Source organism: Anas platyrhynchos, chromosome 1 (genome assembly GCF_047663525.1).
Source record: "Anas platyrhynchos isolate ZD024472 breed Pekin duck chromosome 1, IASCAAS_PekinDuck_T2T, whole genome shotgun sequence".
NCBI lineage: Eukaryota > Metazoa > Chordata > Aves > Anseriformes > Anatidae > Anas > Anas platyrhynchos.
This window is the reverse complement of record NC_092587.1, coordinates 111316162-111333837: the sequence shown is the minus strand read 5'-3', so window position 1 is coordinate 111333837 and position 17676 is coordinate 111316162. Positions and strand designations below refer to the sequence as shown.

The following is a 17676-nucleotide window of genomic DNA, read 5'->3' as shown; positions in this document are numbered from 1 at the left end:
AGCTCATCTAATGAGCTGCTGATGCTTTCAGAGCAGCGTGAGTTATCCAGTGAAGATTAAACTTGGAAGGAAAAAAAAAAAAAAAAAGAAAAAAAGAGTAGTTTGAACTGAGTCCCAGAGCAAGATTTATGAATCTGTCTGACTGCAATTTAATAGCAATAGCTGCTGCTGCTTGCAGACATACCCTGCTGTCATGGGGCCCTGGTTACCCTCAACTTAACAGTTCTACTCCCTCCTGTCTTTTGGCATGGAAGGAAACCAAGCCCACATTAACATGAGCTTTCCTCTTCCCTGAGGTGCCTTCAGTTTTGTTCTGGTTGCACAAATCAACCCCAGGGCAGCAGTCATTTGTGACTCCCGTCACGAGGCTTGAGTTAAATCTGAAGTGTTGCAAGCCATGGCTGGTGTTATATGTTGATCCTAAAAAGAGACTTAATTGTGAAGGGGTGTAGTGTGTGCTGTTTTGCCATGTGGAGGGTGTATGAATGGAATAAAACACCCATGCCCATCTGGCAGAACAGGATATAAGACATTGTGGCAGGAGGATGCGAGATGAAAGATAACGAGGTTGCTTCATCTGACATCCTCTTTCCTATTCCCATCTACTTTCTTTCCCCATCCTTTCACCAGAAGGGTAGAGCAGGAAGAGCAGGGCTGTAGGTGTGTACTACGAGCAGACATAACTGCCTAGCCTCTTCCTTCTGACATGATGAGATGGCATCAGCCAAACACATCGAGGGGGAACAGGGACTTTCTTTCCCACTTCTGAGACCTGTTGGCTTTTCAAATGACAGATCTTGGACAAAACCAAAAATCACCCCAGGCTCACATCTTCTCTCACATGGGCTCCGTCCAGCAACAAGCACTTGCCTGGAATGGCCTTCATGCCTTATTTTGCCCAGTATTGAGGCAACTGAGTCCTGGTCAACACTATCCTCATCCTCTGCAAGATGAGGGAACACAAATGACCACTTGCCTACAAGCCTGATATGCCCGTAGTATCCTGTTACCACATTATTTTGGCGACACTCCCTCGTGCATAATGTGCCCGTGATTACTTGCTAGAGGCGAGAAGCAGAGGCCACTCCTCTCCTATGCTCCTTAAATAGTTAAATGCTTTGGTCAGCTGGGCACAAGCCTGACAGCTGAACGAGGTGCTGCTCCCCAGACACAGCCAAGTCTGCATGTAAGTAAGCTGTCCGAGCAGGTACAACATTTCGTAGCTCTTGGTATGTCTTCCTCTATGTAGTGATAAGTAGGCATTGTTTAAAATTTTTATTTCATTTTTTTTCCAGTGTTTTGGATACATCTACTAGATCGTTCTTTTTCACAGGTGCTGTCTTCTGAAAAGCAGCTCTGCTTATCACTCAAGCTACCAGTCATTCTTTGAAAATTTCCTAGATATGGCATTATACATGTGTAATATGTGGGTGTTTTTATATCTTAGTGTTTGTTTGTGTGTGTAGGGAAAGAAGTATGTGGACGCACATCTGTGTGTGTGCATTTTTGTTCACGGACATATGCCAATTTATGAGACAGGTGATAGTGTGTATTTATGGTTGGTGTGTGTGGGACACCGCTTTGGACATATACAGAAAAAAGTTGAAATGGAAAAAAAAAACAGCAACAACGACAAAAAACAGTCTCTAGGCTATGGAAAAGTGGAGAGGGGAATGGGTAGAAAGGGGATGAGTCCCACCATGGAAGGAAAGATTGATTCCTAACCTATGCGCCCCACGCAAGGGTGGGGAAGAGGTCTCCGTACAGATGGCTGAAGTCTTGAGGGGGTGCTGATGTGTGGGGGATGTGAGGGTACACGTGTCCATAGACCTGTGACACACAGCCCTATTTAGACAAAACCACCTGAAACCTCTTTTTTCTCTTTTAGAGGCCTGGTGTGGCACAACTGCAGTCACTAATCCTTCTCTAGTTGCCACCAAAGACCTTACCCTAGGCTTCTTTCTCACTTTTGGGTGAACTCAGGTTCTGCCTTTCCATGATGATGCACTCGCGCTTGGCCCCCACTACCTGCTGGTTAAAAAATCCCACTGTACTGCTGCCTGGCCTAAGGGCAATGTGGTGGCTGTTCAAGTTAACAAGTGATAATCTGCCCTTTCAGCTTGTTATGTCATTTGCCTCAAGCCTTTCATTATTGTTTTCTGAGGATCAGTACTCACACCTTTGTTTTTTTTTCCTGTCATATTTTGTACAGAAAAGCATTAAAAATGCATATATACATCCACCCCCCCTAATTTTCTGCATGTGCAAGATTTTACTGTGGTGAGGTAGCACGTGTCGCAGTGATACCCATGCTTGCAGACCCTTTAAGTGCCAGTCCAGTGATGTTTAGCTAGCTGCACTTTTTAGAGCACAAAGCACTGTATCCTTTCAAAGGCAGTGTCTGAGAACCGTGTGAAAAAGCACTGTGCTTTTGTATTAAATCTTGAAGCCGAGCAATTTGTATGCATCATGAAAGGACCAGTCCTGCTCCTGTGGCGGCAGGAGTCATGGGAGCCTGTGCCAAGGGACAGGGAGGGCAGAGCAAGGCTGTGGTTCCCAACTTGAGGTCACCTTCCAGAAGGTGAGAGGGAAGGTCCATCCAGCCTGTCCTTCCCCTTACTGCAGCAAGTTAAAAAGTCTGCCTGTGAAACAGAATAAGGGCAAATGGTATAACCCTGAACTTTGCTCCTCTCCAGGCACTGCCACTCATCGTGGCATTAGCCACAAAACTGATACATGGGGTGTGGAAGCAACAAAGAAAATCTTATCAGAAAGCCAATCTACTTTCAGTAAATATTTTTTTTTCAGAGTAAAAATAGCTACTGTTGAGGCATAGATCACTTTTCTTCACATTGTGCCCCATTCCCTCTCTGGAAGGGGAACACCAGGACACATTCCACTTCTGCAGAGCATCGTGATCACCAATTTCTACCACAGGCAAGCAGATGTTGCCAAACACCCTTTTTAATCTATGGGGAGTTTTCTTGCATCTGTCTTGGAATCTGGAGTGAATTTTGCCTTTCTGTTTTTCTGTACAGACTGAAAAATCTTGATTAGCTAAGGGCTGTACACTACATGAACCATGTGGTCCCAAACACCCGCTTTTGTTGCAGTTCCTGATGTTCCCCGGGCATGTCTCCAGTTCCTGTACTGTGGTTGTAAATCTCTGTGTGCCTCTGTGAATGGGTCCCACATAACCTCTGTGCTCAACTGATGTAACTGCTTGCAGTGGTGATCTGGCTATTAATAGATGCCAGGCACGCCAGTCACCACCCAGCCAGCAGAGTAAACACCTTCATTAGAAGATAATAGTTGCAAGAAGGAGGAAACCTAACCAGGAATAGCCAGCCTTAATTATCCAGGATGTTCAGACAATTTCAGACACCGGATCAGTGGTTCAGCACTCAGGTGACCGGCTCATCCTAGCCGGACAGAGAGGAAATGCCTGCCTTCCCTGAGTCAGGAGCAGTGCTCGTCCTGGTGCGAGCACAAGCAGAAAAGATCCATCACCTGCTCTGGAGAGAGAAGGGAGGGAGGCTGCCAGACGGGGATGATGGGTGCCCTGACCCAGGCCATGAGCTTTTCCAAGGGTTACGCTTGTTTTAATCCTACCAAATATCTCTTGGGTGACCGACAGGCGGAGTTGCTCTGAGGGAGCTTGCTAGAGTGTCCATCAGAAAATGTTATTCATAATTAGCTCTTTAAATAGCTTATTGAAAATATTTATGGAAGTGGTCAGATCATCAGGTGTTGTTAATTCCCAGATCTCTTTATTGCAATACATGGGGTTGCATCCTCAGTTTGTACAGAGCCTTTCCAACAGGAGAGCTGCCCAGGTTAACCAGTGCTAGTTGCAAAGCAGTGAAAACAGCAACACGGAGAGTGAATGACTAAATTAGTGGGGCTACACATTCAGGATAAAACTCTTTGCTTCTATTTACAGCTGGGCAAGACCTTACAGGCAGATTTACACAAAGCTTTTCTAAGATTAACATGTACTTCCCAAAGAAGGGGATTTCAGAGAACCAAAAATTACCCATAGATTTTTATCAAAATTGGAAAATTCTTGCTGCCAAAAGAAAAAGCTTATTATCTGGATGTGGAATTGGGAGAAGGAGTCAAAACTTTTTTATCTTGAGGTTTTTGAAAATAGAATGACTTTGTGGTTTGCTTAGAGACAATGTGTTAAGTTTTTCTTGTGCTAAAAAAAAACTTTTAGAAAAGCTCATAAAGAAAAGGAAGACGACCTCACAAAATGTAATTTGGCAGTAAATTGTTTCTCTCTCATTTCCTTCTCAGCAAGATAACAAACTTACATAAATTTGGATTTATTTAGTTCCTCCCGACAGCTCTTTTTCAATTCAGCATGTTCTGCTGTGGGTGATTTAGTGCTGATGGCCCTTCCACTCAGGAGCCAGAGCTTAACACCAGTTCTGCCCTCCTCTCGCCTCGGTGTTGTTGTTGTTTGCATTGCGGTGGTACCTCGGAGTGAGCCGTCCTGTTTCCTTTGGGATAGTCACTGGAATCACCAGTGTTATGCATTGACATGTCCTGATTTGGATGCTACGTCACCAGCAAAACAAAGCCAGCATGAAGGAGTAGCATGTGTGTGCACGTCTTTTCGTGCGGGTGGCAGCAGTGTTTAATTCCCTTGTTTTCTGCATTGATTTCCTGCTGGCTTTCACAGCAGCTCCATGCATGTAAGCTGTGCAGCTACAGGACAGCCAAAAGCAGATAGTTATACAGCAAAGGAAAGTGTGTAAGGCCTGAGCTAGAAGACATGAAGGACAGGAGTGCGTTAGCCTGCTAAGTTGGTTCTTTTGCTCTGTTTTGTTCAGCTTTTGCAGCCAGAGTGGAAACGGAAGATGGCTTTCAGCAACCACACAAACAGCAGTTCAGCTGTGCCGGAGTTACTCCACATGCTTGTGGAACAAAAGAAGACCCCACGCTTCAATAATTACAGCAACCCGGCCTTGGAGATGCAAGAGGAGATAATGGCCTCTTTTTATATCCTCATCATCGTTGGCTTTTTCGGCTTTCTGCTGTTTGTCATGATGCTCAGCAACATCGTTTCCAGCAAGCCTGAAAATTACATTGACTATCTCTATTCTGGGAAGATTAACCCTCAGAGAAGCAAGGTGGAGCTTCCAGGAACAGAGAGCAAAGACACTTTTGTTATCATTAACAGCACTGCCTTACTGGAGCTACAAAGGCAGGATGGTAAATACAACACTGGGCCTGAGGCAACAAGTGCAGATGCAGTTCTGAGGAATGTATAAAAATGGTTTCTTTTTTATTATTATTGTTCTGTTGTGCATAAGGAGCTCAAACAGCAATAACTTTTTTTTCATTCATGAAAGCAAGAAAGGAGGAGCTGTGCCAGGAAAGAAGCAGACTGGTCTCATGCAAGCTTCCCACATGAATGATGTGAAGGTAACAAGTGCAACGTGCAACCTGTGTTATTTCAGCCCTAGGCCTTTGGAGAAGAGGCTGGGAATCACGTCCTTACTGGTCTATCTCCTTCAGGGCTGCGTGTATCATGCATTTTTATAACCTGCCTCTCGGGAGAATGGAAGCTCTTCCTTTTCATGCTGTTGCTTCAAGCAGGGCCAGTACGCTTCCAGCTAGGGCATCGTTGTGGTGCCTGTTTGCTGTTATTAATTTTTATTTGTTTATTTATGTGGTGGAGGGGTTGGAGCTACACGTGAGCCCACTGGGTGTGTGCTCTGCAAGCAGAAGAAGCAGCAGCTACCTCCTCATCCACACTCCTCACCATGCTGGGCACCAGAGGTGGTGACAGGCTGACCCATGGAGGACCCGTGAGACTTGTACTTGTGTGCTCGCTTGGCAGGCTTGGTCTGCAGCGGGTTTTGGACAGTGGTCATGCATTTCTCAGCAGCTCTCTTCCTGCACGTTGGACTTGTACAAAAGCTCAGGATGACAATGAGGTGGTCCCAGACATCCTGATGTCTCTCCAGGGTCCATCACAGGGCCTACCTGGCCATCATCAGGGCCTTCCTGGCCTCAGCAAACACAAGAAGGAGTGGTTTACCCACCACACAGCTCAGGGTTGTTCATCCCATGTCCTGCAGAGCCCTGGCACACAGGGGTTCAGGACAGTAGCTATGGGGAGACAAACAGCAGTGAGCTTCAGCTTTCTATTATCAGTGCATGCATTGGAAAAATCTCTGGAGTCTGGAGGTCAAAACGATTGGAAACTGCTGGTGCAGGTACTCTGAGAACATGAAGACATTTTGTTATAGCTGCAAAAATCCTATAAAACCCTATAAAATTTTGTGCCTGGGGGGTGGCGTTGCTGGCTCCACTCAGCTTGATTTGTGTTGCTGCTTTAGATTTTTGCTATTCATAGGAAGAAAGCTCTCAACAATTTAGTATCTTAAAAAACATTCCTTCCCTTTTCTCCTCTCTAATTTTTCTTAAACAGGGCATTACTAAACCTGTATCTTAATTTTGCTCTTTTTTAAATTATCCTTTGCTGCCATGATGTAGTGTTGTTGTCATGGGTTTTGCCACCGTTTGGTCCAGGCCAATTGCCTGGAAATGATTTACTTCGTGTGGTCCATCTCCTTAAAGGGAATTTCCATAGCCTGATCTCGTAAGACACGTTCCAAGGCTGATACTCCCAGCTGATAGCCAAGATGAAATCCACACTGCTCTCTTGGCTTTCCACACTCCTTGCTTGAATTCCAGAGATTCAGCTTTCCAACACAGACGTGTCCTTTTTTGGACAGGTGAATATTCCCCAGACACCGTCTCCAGCAGAGACCAATTAGGCTGTTCAGATAGTTTTGGACCCCATTACCTTTGGCTTCATCACCGTGTCTGGTTTAATAACTGCTTGGCTGGAGCCAGGATCCACTATTTATGCTCACTGCTCCTGACTGCGCTTGGTAGCCACGCTCCCATTACTGCAGCTCAGCTATTCAGATCTTAAAAAAAAAAAAAGAGAGAGGTGTTTTGAAGGTGGAAAAAAACATTTGCAGTTCCATTTGTTCCTTCTGCTCAGTGTGTGTATTTTCCACAAGAAGGCAAATATTGCAGTCAGTTTTGAAGAAGGATCAATTTCTGCCAGCACTGAGAAGAGACTTCAGCCTGTCTCCTTGCAGTGGTGACAATTCCTCCTGCTTTGTGCACTCATTTTCACGAGTATTAGAAATATGCTTCAAACATCCATCACCCCCATGAGGTTCTGTGCAGTGAAATTTCACCTCTTTTAGCGGTGGCTTCTCCTTTTCTTGACAGGCTGAAGCAAGGGAAGCACCAGGCTAGAGGGTGAACTCCAAAGCCCTGGGAAGTACTATTTGCCTCCCTGCAAACTCAAGGTGAGATCAAAAGAGTGATCCTCTCCCTGTTCTCTGTGAAGGAAAGCTCTCCAGGAGGGGTGTTTTACCAGGTTCCTTCCATCTGGATGTCTGTGGGACCATGAGCTCTAAGTGCCACCTGAGTGCATCTCAACCTCTATGCTGAGGGAGCTTCTGCATCACCACTGACTTGGGAAATACTCATGAGGAAGGCAGTCTTCCCAAATGTTTTTGGGTCGTGGTGGGTCAATAGGGATGAGGTGCTGTCCCCTTTTTCTGGCTGAGCAGGGGCAGCATATTTCCTTCTTTCTGGTGGTCCTGGAGGGTTTGTAAGTGCTACAGTGTCCCGCCTTGCAGAGCTCCTCTGTTTTTCATCCAGGTGGTCAAGTGCCAGTGCACTTTGAAACACTTTTCCTTTTCTTTTCCCTTCCTCACTTCAAGGAGATGCAAATGTGTGTACATACAAATTCCACAATGAAATATAAGAGCTTTTTCTCCTAAAGGTGCCCCATTCATACACATTCCAGGTAAAGGTGGCTGTGTATTTCAGCTTAGCAGTGTCTCTGATACTACCAACAGGAAAGCTGCTAAAGTCAACTTTTGCAGAGAATCCCTAATGCTGGAAAACAAATTTCATCAGTTTTCACAAGGTGCATCACAGATCTTTGTGGGAAACCTCTGGCAGTTGTATTAATTCTGTTCTGAGGAGTTTGGCACTGTTACTTGAGATATGAGCTTAATTTATTTTCTGAAGTTTCCACTTTTTTCTGTGTTTCCACCCTTAGGACATCTTTGATTTTGGCAAGTGCTTCTCTTGTTGGTTCCATTGTGGATTGAGAGATATAATTACACACCTTTGGAAATTCTCTTTTGATACCAGACTTTCGAGTGAGACTTTAGCTAGTGTTCAGGACTTCATCAGACAGCTAGGAGGAAAAATGGATTATTTAAATTGGGCATGGTATTTGTCAGAAAAAATAATCTTATTTTTCCTCATTCCACACAAGACTGGAAAAAAAGCCACCACAGATTTCCTGTAGAATAATATTCTCAAATATTGTTTTTTGGGAAAAAAAATGTACTTACATTTTATATAGATAAATATAAAATGTTAGATTAACTTAATTTAAGCTGCTGTACTTAATACAGCACATCAGCAGAAACATCCACTGTTTGCCTAACATCATGCCTACTGTCTATGTGTATTTCATTATGTTCCATATTTCATTATGTTTTCATTTTGTATTTTAAAATAAAGGGTTTGTGATGATTTTTAGCTTGTGTAAACATGGTGAGTGTAACCTAATCACATAATTACTACTGAAATGGGTAATTGGTATGTACTGATAATTGGTATCCTAATTGCCTCATTAATAGGGACTTTGTTCAGGGGTAATTGGTAAATTTGCCATTTAGCTAAGTGGTACACTGGAATTCCAGAAAGCACCAAAAAAGCTTGTTAAGGGGGGGGTCAGGCCTCACCGTCCTTCCTGGGCATCCCTGGGGAGTGCTCCACATGGCTCTGAGCCCACCACCCATGCCCATAGCAGCCGGGGGGCAGTCACCCCCATCTGGTGCAGTGTGCTTGGGGTGTCAGGTGCAACGGCTGTGCACCAGGAGGACGGTGGTCCCAGCCACAACCTTCAGGGCACTGCCTTGCTGCCAGAGGCAGAGCTCGCAGGCAGGGCAGCAGGGCAAGAGGAGAAGGCTCTGGTTCAATATTTGAAGGATGAGGTAACAATTGGAAGTGTCTTTTCCCAAATCCTAGATGCACTTCAAGGCAGGGGCTATGTCCATGCATTTTGCACTGTGTGGCCACGTTAGGGAATGTCACAAGTCTGAAACTGCAAAAGGAAAAATAGGTCTCTGACCCAAAGTGCTCACTGTCTGTGTAGACAATGGCTGGGAGGGAAAAGAGGCAAAAAGGAACAGAGCAGACTAAATGTAGCATGGAATATAAAATATGTGTTTTTATGTCAGCCTACTGCCTTATGTCTGCTGCCCAAGTTTTTTTATTTATTTATTTATTTTTTTAATAGTATTGAGATGTTGGAACCATAAACAATTGTTTCTAAAGCAGGTTAACAGATGGTTTTCTGCCATATACTTGACTGGAGCAGAGGGGAATCCAATTCTCAAATAAATCCTCTGAAAAGGAAATGAGAAGAGTTCATCCCTCTGGTCTCGGTATCAGCGACTAGCATCATAGTTAGTGTTTTTGTAACCACTTAGGTTCAGACCAATTTTATTAGGGGCTGAAGGAGACAGAGCACAGTGATGTCACCTGACAGGCCAGGAGGGACACTGTCTTCCTGGGACAGCACCAAAATACAGTGGAACAGACCTCGCCCATGCCTAAGGCCTCACAAGCTGAAAGGCTGGTTTGAGCCTCCTTCATCCACCTTGCCAAAAAAAAGGATAAACAAAACAAGTGGTGCACAACACAATTGCTCACGACCAGCCAACTATGTCCAGCCAGTCCCCAAGCACTGGCAACACCCTCCCCCCAGCCAACTCCCCCCAGTTTCATTGTTCAGCACGATGCGTGTGGCATGGGACACCCCTCTGGTCAACCTGGGCCAGCTGTCCTGGCTGTGTCCCCCCCGGCTCCTGGTGCACCCCCAGCCTCCTTGCTGGCAGGGCAGGGTGAGAAGCAGAAAAGTCCTTGACTTAATGTAAGGTAATATAAATTACTTAATGTAAGGCTTAATGTAAAGTAAAACACAGGTGTGTTATCAGCATTATTTTTTCTCTAAAGCAAAAGCATGGCACCGTAGCAGCTACTAGGAAGGCAATTAACTCTATCTCAGTTGAAGACAGGACAATCTTATATCAGATTTCCAGAGTTCTGATCTCCACGTGATGGTGCTAACATGATGTGGACCACCACTCATCTACCTCAGCAAGGAGAGCATGTAGACAGCTGAGTTAGCCCCTACATTCCTGCTCACACATATTTTGAATTCACAGTTTCCCACTGCTTTAAGGGAAAGGTGTTAAGAGGAGAAATGTTCTGGAGAGAACATGTCCTGTCCTATGAGAGAATGACCTGTCCTATGGGGTATCTTCATTTGCTGCCACCTTTCATTCTCAGCCTTGTAGGTACAGCTAAGTGTGAGCAATTTACCAGTCTTGCTACTGCCATGCTTGTTCCTGAGGTAAAAGTCTGTGTGAGCATCTAAGGGAGGAGAAAGGAGAGGTAAGAAACCAAGCAGGTCAAGGTAGTCTTCACGTGTGTGTTCAATAATACAGCATGAGCAATTTTTTCCCTCCCACAATCACTTCCCTTGCTCTAAAGGAGCCGCTCACCTTTGGATGGTGTTGGTGTCAGGCTCAATGCAGGTTCCTCAGGGGTTCATCTGTAGAAATGGGTGCACAATGTGGAAAGCTAAAGGTCTCTAAAAAACAGATTAGTCCTGAAAATATATCACCCTGAAGCAATGCCCAAGGCATTGTGATTTCTTCCCCCTCCAGGGCCTGAAACTGGGCAGGCTGTACATGATGGACATCATACACATGACTTCGGTGTTGGGATCCAGGCTCGCTGATAAGTTGCATCCTCCTCAGCCTGATGGGACCACTGATTTCCAAGATTGGGTTATTTCTGATCAGCCCCCTGGAAGCCCCAGGGCTGCTGCTGGCTGAGTGTGACACCACAGGTACCACCAGGGCAACCGGGTTCTTTGTGAGCTCGGTGGCTTCCTACCCCTTCCAACTCTCTGTCCCTTGAGATGCCAACATGCAGCGCTTCACAAACCCGCTTCTCAGGCACGTAATTTCCAGGGGCTGCTTTGATGCCGCTTCAAAGAAACAGTGCTTGCAGTATTTAAGAGCTCTGAGGGCTCTGCAGCTTAATGGTTTCAACACTGTTTTTTTAGGGGAAACAGATATTTCAGAAAGTCTTATTACAGGAGAAAAAATCGACGAGGAGGCCAGCCTGCGCTGGCCAGTATGGACACTCGTTCACGCTGGCAGCAGCCAAGGGTGGGTGCCCTGGAGGTACAAAGTGCTGTTAAGAGATGAACTGCCTGTCCATCAGCAGAATGGTGTCTTCCAGGAGCTGTGTGATTCTCTGACCACGTCCTATGGGAAATGCGTAATTGTGACAAGAGACAAAAGGCAGCTGACACATGTTGAGGCAAAAGATGGCAAGGAGCAGGAGACAGAAGCTCTGCCTCCAGTTCCACCAGTGATCTACATGTCTGGCATTAAGTGTTGCCCTAAGATTGCTAGAGCCAATGGCCATGAGCTGCTTGTCGCGCCTTCATCTTACAGCTATCTGTCTCCAATGGATGTTGCTTGGTCTTCTTTGAAATGGTTTATTATAAACAACAGGAAGGACTTTGCCCTGAAGTCTGTTGAGACGACCCACTCCTATAGGTGCATCCTCTTCAGTGACATGATTATTAAAGGAATAGAGAAGATGACCCCAAACAAATGGAAGGTAGCGATTAACAGAGTGAAGAAATGGGAAAACTACTACCTTGACACATTTTCTTAAACAGTTCTTCCTACAGTCACACCTCCAATGTGTTTTGATAATGGTTCCAGCTCTGTTGAGCCCTTCCCTTCAAAGGATATAAACTTAAAACAAAACAACCCACCATGCCAATAGTGCTAATAAAAGAGATAATTTTAAATTTGAATGTTACATTTCAGATGTATTCCAGGACTAGGACTAGTTCCATATTTGCACTGAGAAGGGACAGTTAATTTGCCTTATTGCAAAATGGGCTAAAGCATGCCTGAGGCCCAGGTTAGCCTGCCTTCTGGATACGTTCCTCTGACATGGGAGGCTTCAGACCATGCCACAGACAGAAATATCCTCAATTTTTAGAAAGACTGGGCTGCAAAATGAAATCTGTAGGTCAATCCCATCTCTGACCCCCATGGAAGATCTCCTCCTGAACAGGGAATATGCTGGACCATGACTGATGGCAGAGACCACAGCTTAAGGAAGCCAGAAGAATTTATTGTGCCTTGCCCATAACATAGGCATTAATATCTGTTATCAGCTCATTATGCCCAGTAGTTCATTACGCCTAGTGCCTTGCTTCTAGAAATGCTCTGCAATAAACATTTCAATGTCAGGTAAATCTTTTTTTAAAAGGGAAGTTCCTTTCTGAAGCCTAATAATTAGTGGTCGGTTCAGGCTTAAAAGCATGAAGAGTAGTTTGGTCTCTCAGGATAAAATATGGCATTCATCATTGCAGATTTTCCTTATCCATGACATCAATTCACTCTTCTTTGAATCCTGCTAGGCCCTGAGATGCAATGATTTCTCACAGAACTGAGTTCAAAAGATTACTTACGAGTGATGAAAAGTAGTGCTTCTTAACATCAGTTTTAAAGGTGTTGCTTTTCAAGTTCATTGAATACTTTCTTGTTTTTGTAAAGTGGCTCCCAATTTACTTTCTCCATGTCGCCAATTACTTTGCATGTGTTTACTGTGTACTTTTAAGACAGAAAACTAAAACCATGAAAACATAAATAAGTTATAAGATGATTCACAGGTTCACTAAAACATTTCAATACAGTGAGGAAAATCTGTGCAGTTTTTCTACAGTGTGTGGAAACTATCTAAATGAGCATTGTAATTTGGTGTGGCAGAGAGATATCTGAACAGGGAGTCTCATTTACCTTCAGAAGAATCTACTCATATCATACTCTAAAGCTGAAATATGAATATACAGGGGAAAATAACCATCTTTTCTCAGCGTCGTGTTCATCAGCAAAAACATCTGTTCATTTTTATAAGCATGGAAGTAGCAGAGAATGGAAAATAAGGTGCTTCAAATTCAGGGCAGTGGGGGAGAAAAGGGAAGAGATTGGAGAGAGGCAGGAAAGTTTCAATTGTCACGGTATCACGGTCCTGAACAAAACTTCATATTGGCTTGAAGCAGGAATTTTGCCACTAAATATCAATGAATATGAAGTGGTGTGAAAAATCTGATGACTTCACTGCTCTATTCTGGATTTACATGAGAAGCAGCAAGACCAAACACGAACAGAGCAGAGCCCCAGACTGCTTCCCCACTGCAGCTCAGCCCTATGGGTCCCTCCTGCCCCCGGCTTACACAACTGTGGGTTCAGGGCTACGTTGCAACACTTAGGTGCTGCTAGGGTGTGTCTGCTGCCATCTGTAATTCAGAGTGGGGACCACGGGACCAGGTGCAGAATCACCGGCTTTCCAGCAACGAGGAAGAACGGTAAGGAAGTAACTTCTTGACAGGAATTGATCAGTCTTCCCTATTTCATATTCTTTAGTAAAATGAGGGCGAAGCCTTCCTGAAAGCAAGCATGAGGAAAGAAGTGTTTGATGGCACATCATCCAGAGAGCAAAGGAAAAACATCCTTTCCCTGCCAAGGAGCAGGAAGGTTTGAGAAGGCCTCGCCAAACACCTTCACTCTTCCCAGCCTTCTCCTGGGAGGCTGAGGGCTGGTGAAACTTTTCTACCCAGTCATATTTAAAGTGAATGGAAACCTGTGGGCAGGAAAAGAACTAAGTCTGAAACCAAATGAACTTTGGTATTTCGTATAAAATCCTCTGAGATGAGTCCTCTTCTTTCTTCCTCCCTCCCCCTTTGCTGCTGCATAAGGGTAATTACAGCCCATGTTTTCTAAAAAACTTTGTAGCGCTTTGTACTGAAGAAAAATATTGTGGCTCATGCAGTTCTGACTCAACTGGCAATTTAGGATGACAAGCAATTCCTTTAACATATGACTAAACAATCTAATAGGAGGATGTTACCAAATAGCACGCACCTCATTCAAGAGCACTTGAAATAGCATGCATGAGTCCAATATCTTCTTGGTAGGATTTTAAATAGCTATTATTTTATTAGGTAGCTCTTGTATTGAGGCCCAGAGTGTTTGGCCATCGCAGGATGTCAAAGAAAACATCTTTGTTCCCATTCCCAGCTCTGTGACTGAAACACACCACTAGAATAACACGATTAAAGTATCTTTGGATAAAGAAGAGAGGCAGATGCAAATGTGTATGTTGATGAGGCAGCTATAACAGATGTCCCTCTCTTCTAAGCTAGCTGGAATGCAAATCACCTGAATTTTCATGATGTCTCATTGACTAATTACTTCTAAATGCTTTTCCAAGCCTTGTCTTCATGGAAGAAAAAAAAAAAAAAGGAAAAAAAAAAACCAACACACTTTTATTTTCTTCCAGTCCATGAAGCAGGCCTGTAACGAATGGCTCAAAGCACTTTTTTTTTTTTTCTTCCCTATTTTCAAGTCTACTGTCCTAACAATATGCTGCAACCCAAAGCACAGATGGGGCAAATGCACATGGGCCAAGAGCCTACAGAGACCCAAGTCAAGGATATAATGGTGGGACACAAGATTTGAGCTTCATGGACAGAGTAGGCAGAGTGGAGCACACTTCAGGCCATGCACGAGACCTGGGAGAAGGCTGGCCAGGCAGTGGAAAGACAACAGCTTTCAAAGCTCAGCCTCTGCCCCTGTGATCCTGTTCCTTGAAACCTACCGCTGAAGTGATCACACGAAGATAGAAAGGCACACGGGAAAGAAGAAGGAAGGCAGGGACAACATTCCATGCAAGAAATGCAAAAGAAGAAAAACCCTTTAGAAAACAAATATACATAAGGGCCAGACTCGTTAATATGACTTACATGCCACTTATCTGTCAGTGTCTGACCTTTCTTGTTGGCTAGCTCTAAGCCTCCTCAAGTCAGTGATGAGGCCAGAGGAATATGAGTCACACCAAATCGAAAGAGCCATAGGACTGGAAAAGTGCTACACAAACAGAAGATGAGGCACTGGAGAGCAAAACCAACCAGTATGAAGAAATCGAGGAAGAAAAAATGACATAAAAAAAAAAAAGACACCCATGTTATGTTCCTAGTGATGGAATGGGAGCAGCCATACACGTTCTTCGCCCTGTGACAGCCATCTCAAGAGCTTTTGGATAGACTGGAAACAGTCTCCCAGTGAGACACAGCCTTTGATGCCATTACAAACAGATATTTTCAATAGCTCTTTTATCAGATTCAAAGTGGGAGAAATTGATGCCATATGGAGATTCACATGAATACATGCCTAATCACTTATTTGTGCCCAAACAAACTTTTTCTCTACAGGAACATATGAGTAGCCCATTGATGTGGGGATAACTATTCTGGCAGCTATCAGGTACTCCTGTTATGAAGTGGAAAAGAGGCAGCTGGTGCTCTGATTATACCCACGATAGAAGTTTGATTCACACATAAGCCCGTCAAGGTCCAGCTGAGCCTAAACGATATGCTGAGCTTGCTCCAGTAGCCAAAACGAACCAGCTCGAATAGCCAAAGTCAAGCTGTGTAATGATGTAGGTTGTGTGCAAACACGCAGCCACCTCTGAGTCCCTGAACCAGGTGGCCACTTACAGCTATCCTTTTCTGGAAATGACTTCTGGCACATGTTGGGGGGTAAGGGGGATGTAAACACAGGTTCCAGAAATTTTACTTGATGTGTCTCCACCCACTCATGTGGGTTTTACACTTGCACGGCCATATAGCTTGGTTCATCTTCCGTGTGATCAGACTTGAGACTGTCACAGGGGTCAGGTTCTTCTAGTGAGGTCTGTCAGCTTCTCCCTAAACTTGACTTGAAGGCTGAGGTTAGTAAATAGGTAATGAACAGGGAGAGGATGCAGCAAGTAGATGTGTCTTTGGAAGCAGTTCTGGGGAGACCCTGGACAACTGGGCCTGGTGAAGGCTGAAACAAGAGAGGTGTGTGTCAGTTTAGTCTACTGGTTTCTCCCACGATGGAGCTGGCATGGATGCTGAGAGCATGTCACAGTGCTCCTCTAGGCCAGGGCAGGTCAAAAGTCAGCAGGTTGACAGAGATTCTGACTGACCCCACAACTGCTGAGCTCCTTTGTGCTGGAAGAGCCTTGTTCCAGCAGCCACTTCAGTCCTCTCTCTCAGAATCTGTTCAATATTTAGTGTTTTCCTTAAATTTAGAACAGCTAATTTATTACCTCGCAAGAATTTTGTCTTTTGTTTAGAACCACACGGCCTTCATGTAAGCAGAAGAAAGCTTAACGATGCAAACACTAAAAGCTTTAAACAATTATTTTGTCAGCCTTCTTCAACTGGGCAGTATTGACAGCGACAACATCCAACAGTGAAACACCCGTGCAAGTGAGGTGCTGCCTAAGATTAAGTTGCCCATCTGTACAACATGAGTGCTCTTTTTGAAGAGAGTCATTTTGGGGAACACGGTGGGTGAAGGAAAGAATTTGTAGCTCCGGAGGCACCAGAAGAGTGTGACCTAGCTCGCTTTCTGAGACGGGAACATCTGCAAAGGAAGCCTGTGTAGACTACCTGCTGTCCAACAAGCTGCAAACTCATGCACACTGCACTTCAAGACTCTCTCTTCTTGCTTCCTCCTTTTGCTTGCAGAAACTCAGATGAATTCTCTATTCCCCTTGTAAACTTGCCTAGACTAATGATATAATGCTTTTTTTTTTCAGTAAGAAAACAGGCTTCGAGATCCCCAGCTGGTTTCTGAACAGGAAACAAACAAATCTGAGCTGCTGTCTCCCCCCAGTGTCAGCATATTTTCTTGTTCAAGGCTGCCACTGTGGCACATACAATGTCCACAGGTAAAGAAACCTGCTGTAACCTACCCAATGAAAGGAAACACAGGTACGTTCTCCTTGGTTGGCCTTCATAGCATTGGTCAAGTCTCTGTCCACATATACTAGAGAAGAAAAAATGGTTCAGATTTGGGAACAGATAAGATCTCTTCTAATTTTTGAACCTCCAGGATATCAGCCTGCTATGAGACCAGACCCATTACAAGCACTAGGGGTTGCCTAGACTGTATTGCTACTATGAAGGAAAAAAAGAATAAAATCCAGGTTGAAACCAGACCTGAAGCCTTAAACACACAAACAGGTTTTCAGATATGGCTGTGGATGCAAAGAGGTCATGATGTGGAGCACTTCTGAGGAGACTCCTCATAACTGCTTTTTTGTCCATGTTCAATCCAGGAACAAAAAAGGGGCTCCTTGTGTTAATTCCAGTCCTGCACGTGTTTAGCATGCTATGTTCCCCCAGATTTTAATACCAGTCTTCAGCTCAATTGTTTTGATGCTAAATGACTTGCTTTAAAGGGAGATTGTGTGCCTTTGGTTCTGCTTATAGGGTAGCTGTATTGAAGAGGAGAATAGCTCTGCTTTCAGTTAAAATATACAAACAAACTACACAGCATTCTTACTATTGGACTAGAAAAATCTACTCCTGGTTGAGATTCCAAAAAAATCTAGTGAGGCCAATATTCAAAGGCAAACGATGACTGCACGGAGCCAACATGCTGCTTGCTTTTGAGGCTG

General features: G+C 44.4%; 1 protein-coding gene and 1 long non-coding RNA gene across 2 annotated transcripts; both read left to right on the top strand.

Annotated features, from left to right (window-relative positions):
- Window positions 1-509: 509 nt before the first annotated feature.
- LOC113842334 (uncharacterized) lies at window positions 510-8598 on the top strand. Its single transcript, XR_003494705.3, has 2 exons — window positions 510-1186; window positions 4839-8598. It is a non-coding gene; the product is annotated as an uncharacterized lncRNA (long non-coding RNA).
- A 2036-nt stretch (window positions 8599-10634) lies between these two features.
- C1H21orf140 (chromosome 1 C21orf140 homolog) lies at window positions 10635-14101 on the top strand. Its single transcript, XM_013094143.5, has one exon. The coding sequence runs from the start codon at window positions 11062-11064 to the stop codon at window positions 11821-11823; it is 762 nt and encodes a 253-aa protein (XP_012949597.1). The 5' UTR covers window positions 10635-11061; the 3' UTR covers window positions 11824-14101.
- The last annotated feature ends 3575 nt before the right edge of the window (window positions 14102-17676 follow it).